Below are 8,547 nucleotides of genomic sequence, written 5' to 3' on the forward strand. Positions count from 1 at the left end.
TATATATATATACACACACACACACACACACACACATATATATATATATACACACACACACACACACACACACACATATATATATATATATATATATATACACACACTCTTGCAATATTCTAAACAATGTTTCTAAACTCTAAATGCTCTAGAAGAGCACAGAATGTCATGATTTCAGCTCCCTGCCTCCGCTGCTCTCAGCGACCTGCAAGCGTTCTTGACCACGCCCACTTTCCCGCTCTGCACAGAGAACAGCTGATCAGCTGTTCAGCTGCAGGAGGAAATGTCCTGCAGTATGGGCTGCACAGTGGTGCAACAGGAGCTAAATAATTTAAAATAATTTTAGATAAAAATTCCATGCAGTTTGTGTGGCTCATCCATCAATCAGCTAATTGTGTGTCATGTCCAATCTTCTTTTGAACAACCGTGATAGCGCGAGTCCACGATAAACCAATCGCTAAGTAGCAAGGAACTACTGTATTTAACATATTTTATAAATGAATTTGAAGCCCAGTTTGAAGAATCTGGGTTTAATGAATCTTGATTTAGCAAAATAGTAACAAAAGTAATGTATTTGGCACATTATACGCACGTCAACAAACCATTATACAGCAATACATCAATCTATAGCACTGGCCCAGAGGTCTTGTATAAAGATTTACCTCGATTTGTGACCTTGACCTTAGAGCTGGGATGGTGAAAAAATTACGTGACACAGTGTCTAGCGGTGGTACAAATATGTATGAAGTTACGTTCAATTATCTTGAGCGGATCAGAAGTTGTGGTCTGGACAAGCAAAGACCTTGTATAACATTTGACTTTGAATTGTGACCTTGACCTTGGAGCTGGGGTGATGGAAAGTGAATGCAACACTCCATCTAGTGATGATGAACTTTCATTGAATTATCTTATGCGGATCAAAATTTATGGGCAGGACAAGAGAAAGTTTATGTATTTAAACGTACATACTGAGACTATACCAACGGCCTTTTGACGGGCGTATAAAGTTATTTTAATATTTACATCCATTTTCTTTACCCACATTTTTGTGCAGGGTTGTGGGGAGCTGGTGCTCATCTCCAGCAGTCGCAATGTGAGAGGTGTGGGACACAATGGACATGTCCCCAGTCCATCACAAGGACACTTAAAGACAAACAACCACCTAGGGACATTAGAGTACCGATAAACCCTCCTTACTTTATCATCGACATCTGTGATGTTCATGCAGTAAAGAACGTCGAACTTGAAGTAGTCCCTTAGTATTCTCCGAAGGATATCAAAAGAAATGTAGGACCTGGACACAGATGCATATTAAAAAACATTTTTTAAAACATTTTAAATCATTTCTGCTGATTTAACTGCATATGATCATGTCTAAAGCCGTGTTCACATTTGTTGGTAAGATGTGTTGTCTCAAAACATTTTATGATGGGATGTCAGGTACCTGCTCTGTATACATTTACACACACAGCCACATCACACAGAGGGCTGTCAGTGAGAAACAAACAGGACATCAGCAGCTCTGCTCATGTTTCTGTAATAAACACAACACGTTCACACAGCTCAGTTAATGTTGGGACCGTCTGAAGGCAGACCCTGTTCTTATCCACCTGAAGAGGGTCTTGCTCTTCCATCAACTTTAATGTGGCCTGTACCACAACATGTCCCCCCATAAAGGTTCTATCAAAACGACCGGCTCTGCACCATGATGCGTGCTGTTACTTTTATTGATGCGTCAGGTTACCATGGCAACGTAATTTCCTAACAAAGACGCCATTTTTCTCATTAAAAACACAGAGAACTCTTCACAGCCTCTAACTGACACAGGGAGGTCACATGACCTAAAGTGAAGAGGTCTCTGAACAAAACACCTATTAACTTTTGGAGCCATTTTGATTCAAGATGGCTGCCACACTTACCTCAGAAAACACAGAATTGGCAGTAACTCAGTCATTCTGTGAGATATTGGGCTGATTTCTGGTTTGAGTGTAGCTGAGAGCGAGTTGTTACACATTACTGATACAAATCAAAAATCAAAGATGGCTGCCTGAGCTAAAAGGGAAAAAGAGTAATAACTCTGCTATTTTAAAAGATATCGAGCCAAACATTGGTGTGGTGGTAACAGAGCGATGATCAGCACATTCTGAATCCTAATCTAAAAATACAAGATGGCCACCTAAGCTAATTTCAAATGGCTATAACTCAGCTGTTTTTAGAGCTATTCAGCTGAAATCTGGTGAACTGGTAGCTGAGAACAATCCCTAATAGACTAGATGGCCACTTGAGCTAAAAAGGTAAAATACGAGCCAATCATACATTTTTAGAGATAAAGCTGAAATTTGGTGTGGTGGTAGCTGAGAACACTGCCCAAAAAACAATGAATTCAAATAAAAAAATCCAAGACGGGCACAAAAGCCACATTTAAATGGCTTTAACTCAGCTAATTTTACACAATAGAGCTGAACCTCCAAGCTCACCCAGAGTTGGTGAGGTTATAGCTGAGAATTTTTCTAATCACAAACAAATCAAATCCAAGATAGCCACACATAGCTTAAAAGAAAACATGACTATGAGTTGTTGAGTTCTTGTCATACTGAGCTGAAATTAGGTGTGATGGTAGCCGAGAGCGAACCCCAACACACTGTCAAATTTAAAAAAAATGTAAATGGTCGCCACGTGGCAGTCCCTGTCGACATTTCTCCAGGAACTTTCTAGTTATGACATTAGTATGGTTCAGAGCCATTTGGGTCACTATTTCCAGATGAACTTCCACCTTATTTCTTAAGGCTGTCCGCTCATATCATCACAGTCCCTGTGACCCACATCTTCAATCTCTCCATAAGACAAAACTCCATCCCAGACACTTGAAAACAGCCTTTGTTCTTCCTTTGCTGAAGGGAGGTGACCCCACCTCACTGAACAACTATCGACCAATCTCTAAACTCTGCATTTTAGCCAAGGTTCTAGAAAAACTAATAAACTCTCAAATCAAAAATTACCTGGACTCATTTAACATCTTACCTCCACATCAATCTGGTTTCAGGAAACAACACAGCACAACCACTGCTTCACTGAAGGTTCTTAATGATGTTGTTGAAGCACTGGATGCTAAGGATTATTGTGCTGCACTTTTCTTAGACCTGTCTAAAGATTTTGACACTGTGGATCAGAACATCTTGTGTCATAAACTCTCAGAAATCGGTTTCTCAGATCACACCATTGGTTGGTTCTCTAACTATCTTTCAGACCGGAGGCAATGTGTTCAACATAATGGTACTTCCTCCAGTTATTTAACAGTCAACAATGGTGTACCACAAAGCTCAGTCTTAGGACCCACCCTCTTTACAATCTACATACATAATGTAGGTAAAAACATCCCTAATGCATCCATACATTTCTATGCTGATGACACAGTTGTTTATTGTCGAGCTAAAACAGTTGCTAAGGCTTTCCAGCTTTTGAAATCTGCATTCAACATCATCCAGACAGATTTGTTCTGCCTCAAACTTGTCCTAAATGCCGACAAAACCAAAGGGATGCTTTTTTCAAATAGGAAGTTGGTCCCAGCAGTTCTTCCTCCGATTTTATCCTCAAATGGTGTCCCCATTGAGTTTGTTGATTCCTATAAATATTTGGGTATCTTGGTCGACTCACATCTCTCTTTTAAGCTCCATGTGGAAAACTTGGTAAAGAAACTGAAAGTTAAACTGGGTTTCTTTTTCAGAAACAAATCCTGTCTAACCCTGAATGTTAGAAAACGCCTTGTATCTGTGACTTTCCTTCCCTCAATTGATTATGGTGATATTATTTACATGAACGCTCCTACAAGAACCCTGCAGATGTTGGATGCTGTCTATCATGGTGCACTAAGATTCATAACTGGCTGTGATTATCGTACCCACCACTGCACACTGTATTCACTGGTTAACTGGACATCATTAACTTCACGCAGACTCTCTCACTGGTACATTTTCATCTTTAAATCACTTCTTGGTCTGTTGCCTTCATACATCTCCTCCTACATGTCTCTGCATGAGTGCAGCTACGGAGTGCGCTCTCAGGACATTATTACCTGCAGTGTTCCCTCAGTGAGGACTGAACTAGACAAAAGGACCTTCTCCTACTCTGCTCCTGTTTCCTGGAACATCTTACAAAAAGATTTGAAGCTCTCGACCTTGACCTCTCTAAGTGTCTTTAAGAATCTGTTGGACTCCTGGCAGGGACCAATGCAGACATGTTACTGTTTTTAGTTTTATACATTTGTCTTGGAATCTAGCTGTTTTTTGTTTTGTTACCTTTTTCCTTTTAGCCATCCTATTTGTTAAAAAAAAAAAACAAAAAAAAAAAAAAAAACTGTAGTATGCTTTTTTTATAACTGTTTATTGTTGTTGCTGTTGTCCATTGTTGTCATCTTTCTTTGTTGAAATCAGGTCTCTCTTGTAAATGAGTCCTCGAGGCTCAATGGGATTTACCTGTATAAATAAAGGTTGATTGATATTTGTTGAGTTGTCTCTTCATAAAATGTGTTACACAACAGAATATAAGAGAAAGAAAGCAGCTAAATGAAGAGTGGGCTCACAGAGATCAGTCAATTCAATTCAGTTTATTTATAAAGCGCCAAGTCACAGCAGAAGTTGTCTCAGGGCACTGAACAGAAACATTCATATATAAAAATAATTTAACATTATTTATCTGAGGAGCAGCTTTGAGTTTAACTCCATCACAGAACTCTCATCTTGAACAAGCATGAAGGCGACAGTGGAAAGGAAAAACTCTCATGAGGAAGAAACCTTTAGCAGAACCAGGCTCAGGACAAGAGGACCATCTGCTTCAACCGGCTGGGTTTGGTAGGAACAGATACACAATGGCAGATCAAGAATCACATGTTAAGATAGAAATAGTATCAAATGAAAACTATTCAATTTTAACAATTCGTTTAAGGAAATTAGATCAATTTGTCCTCTATTAGTCTAAGTCTATAGCAGCATTACAATCCAACCCTAACTATAGGATTCATATAAAAGAAAGTCTTAAGCCCAGTCTTAAAACTGGACAATGTGTCAGCCTCATGGACAGAAACTGGAAGTTGGTTCCACAAGAGAGGAGCCTGAGAACTGAAAGATCTTCCATTCTGCTTTTAGAAACTCTAGGAACCACAAGTAAACCTGCAGTCTGAGAGCGAAGTGCTCTGTTAGATAAATATGGAACAATAAGATCTGTAATATAAGATGGAGCTAGGTGGTTGAGAGCTTTGTAGGTTAGAAGTAAGATTTTGAATTATATTCTGGATTTGACAGGGAGCCAATGGAGAGAAACTAAAACTGGAGAGATATGATCTCTCCCAGTAACTCCAGTTAAGACTCTGGCAGCAGCATTTTGGATCAACTGAAGACTTTTTAAAGAAGTATTTGGACATCCAGATAATAAACCATTGCAATAGTCCAGTCTGGATGTGACCAATGCATGAACCAGTTTTTCTGCATCATTTTTAGATCAGATGTTTCTAATGTTAGTGATATTACGCAGGTGGAAGAAGGTGGTTCTAGTAAAGTTTTTAATGTGGGGAATAAAAGACATGTCCTGATCAAAAATAACACCAAGATTTTTAACATTAGAGCTGGAGGACAGATTAATGTCATCTAAGGAGGGAGAAAGACTGAAAAAAATCATTCCTATGATGCTCAGGTTCAAAAACCAAAACCTCAGTCTTGTCTGTGTTCAACAGGAGAAAATTAAGGGTCATGCAGGTTTTTATGTCTTTAAGACATGCTTGTAGTCTAAGTAGCTGATTGGATTCATTGGGTTTCATGGACAAATGTAACTGACTATCATCAGCAAGACAATAAAAAATTATCCCATGTTGTTTAATAGCATTACATAATGGAAGCATATTCAAGGTAAAGAGTATTGGTCCAAGCACTGAACCTTGAGGAACTCCATGACTAACTTTGGTGTATGATGAAGATTCATTATTTACAACAAAGTCCATGCTCAATAATCCAGGTATAAAATCCAACATTTTTCAGTCGGGTCATCTGGACAGTTTCTTCAAAGAAACTGTCCAGATGACCCGACTGAAAAATGTTGGATTCATTATTTACATTTATAAACTGGAATCTATCAGATATGATTTAAACCAATTTAGAGCTGTTTCTGTAATTCTAATATCCTATTCAAGTCTCTGTAATAGAATTTTATGATCAACTGAATCAAATGCAGCTCTGAGGGCTAACAAAAAAGTCCTCCCACAGCTGAACGGTGCGCTCACAGCCAGCTGATGTTTTACAGCTTCACTGTGAATGGAACTACTTAGCCATGCAAGTGACATGGCGGGGAAAAAAAACAAACATTTTTGGGATCCTTTATTCATTTTACAAGATCCTAAGCTTATTCAATTGTACACATTTCTCCCCTATTCTGCACTCTACATCCCATGTGGTGCACAGCTCATACCACTTCCTATGTAGAGGGACACTGAGTCTTCTGCTTTGAAATTCTAATACCCACCCTCCAAAAGGTAAATGGACTGTACTTATATAGTGCCTTCTTATCTAATAAAGATACTCAAAGCTTTTTACACTACAATCTGTGCCCTCATTTACCCATTCACACAGCAATCTACTACATTTCTACATAGATAATCTGGAAAAAATATGGGATCTCCTTTCAATGTTACGCTGATGATACACAGATATGTCTCGCTAAAGAAAAAGGACTAACTCTCTGGGCCCTCTGTTTTCATGTCTGGAGGACATAAAAGCCTAGATGTCTGTGAACTTCTTACAAGTTCAATGAGAAAAAGACTGAGGTGATGGTCTTAGGAAATTCCACTGAGACTCCCAATGTAGATGTTGGATCCTTGGCCCAGTACATCAGGCACACTATTACAAACCTAGGGGTCAAAGTTGATGGTGGACTAAAGTTAGAAAATAACATCAGAGCAGTTGTTTAATCTAGTTTTTTCAATTTGAGGCAGCTGACTAAAGTAAAGCAGATTCTTTCTCACTATAGTGGTTTGTGGACGTACAGTCCATATATTGGACAAAATATGTGCAAGACACAATTGTGGACTGTACAGTAATACTGTATAACTGTACTTGTGTGGTTGTGAAAAAGTTCATAAAAACATAAAATACTTCAGACAGGTGCCACCATTTTGTAGTTTTCTTCCAGTAATCCTCCACTGTATTCCTGCTCATAATGACCACATTTCCCAGAAGGCAACAGGGCCCCACCCAGAAGCCCCATTGTCTTCTGCTAAAAAAAAACATAGGTAAAGTTTTGATCTGCTTGGCGCCCAGCAGATGCAGAGAAGCCGCACTGAACCCACCGAACCAAACCAGAACAGGAGCAGAACCAGACCTCCAGACCCATCGGTGACTCTTGAAAGCTGGTAGCCCGCCCACGTGGACCTCCGAGCAGACGCGTGCGGCCAATGATCCAGTGATCCATCTGAAGCTTAATGGGACGTTTTTGATCTCTTTCAACTGGCCAATGAGAACATCTGAGCGGGGACGTTGTTAAGTAAAATTTAGTAGCTACATTTAAGTATGTTGTTAAAATGAGTATGTTTGTGAGTTTAGAACACTGATTGTGGTGCTGCAGGGTACGTCTGCAGAAACCGAACAAAGTCGGACCGGAAACAAACCGAGCTGCTCCTGTTCTGCAGAGCCTGGTAAGTACAATTTAGTAGCTACATATACTGTACTGTATGTTGTTAAAATAACGTAGGTTTAAAAGTTTAGATTAGAACATTGCAAGAGTGTGGGAAGGGCTTCTAAAGCCTTAGAATATATACAGTATAAATGCTAAAGGGGGTGCTGGAATCTAACACCTGTGATAAATGAGGGACTACTATATTGTATGGCAACTTGTCCTGAGCCTGGTTCTGCTAAAGGTTTCTTCCTCATGAGGGAGTTTTTCCTTTCCACTGTCACCTTCATGCTTGCTCAAGATGAGAGCTCTGCAATGGAGTTAAACTCAAAGCAGTTTGCTCCTCAGATAAATAGTGTTAAATTATTATAACATATATGAATGTTTCTGTTCAATGCCCTGAGATGACTTCTGTTGTGACTTGGGCAGGGCTTAATTTGTAAACCAGTTTATGCCGGAACACAAATAGCTGGCGGTCCTCCCCCAGAAAATTTGGACTAAGAAACGCCATTTCCTGCATTTTGGTGTATATTAACGGGTTGTTAAACATCTATGCTTACCTACATAAGTAAACACAGTGTTTCCCCTATCATTATACAAGCGGGGCGCCCCGCCCCATCAACAGAACCGAGCACCCCGTCTACTGACGCCCCCCACCCCCACCCACCTGTCGGCACTGACGTAACGCTAAACTAGCAGCTCGCAATGCTAAAGGCAGCCACTTCTCTCATGCTGAGCCCTCACGCTGAACGCACCCCCAAAACTGAAACTGTCAGTACAAACAGCACACGGCTGAGATGTGTCTCTGTCTATCTCCTCTCACACACCCTGGTCTAAAACTGTAAAACTATCAGTGCAAACAGCGCACGGCTGTCTCTGTGCCCCCCCCCCCCC

General features: G+C 40.0%; 1 protein-coding gene across 1 annotated transcript in view; it reads right to left on the bottom strand.

The window, feature by feature from the left end:
* Positions 1-8,547, bottom strand: part of cars1 (cysteinyl-tRNA synthetase 1) — a 232,039-nt gene that overhangs the window by 164,504 nt on the left and 58,988 nt on the right. The window contains exon 5 of the mRNA XM_037694988.1: positions 1,198-1,294. Coding sequence (XP_037550916.1) covers positions 1,198-1,294 — 97 coding nt within the window. The remainder of the gene's footprint in view (positions 1-1,197; positions 1,295-8,547) is intronic.

Source organism: Nematolebias whitei, chromosome 2 (genome assembly GCF_014905685.2).
Source record: "Nematolebias whitei isolate Nwh7 chromosome 2, NemWhi1, whole genome shotgun sequence".
Taxonomy (NCBI): domain Eukaryota; kingdom Metazoa; phylum Chordata; class Actinopteri; order Cyprinodontiformes; family Rivulidae; genus Nematolebias; species Nematolebias whitei.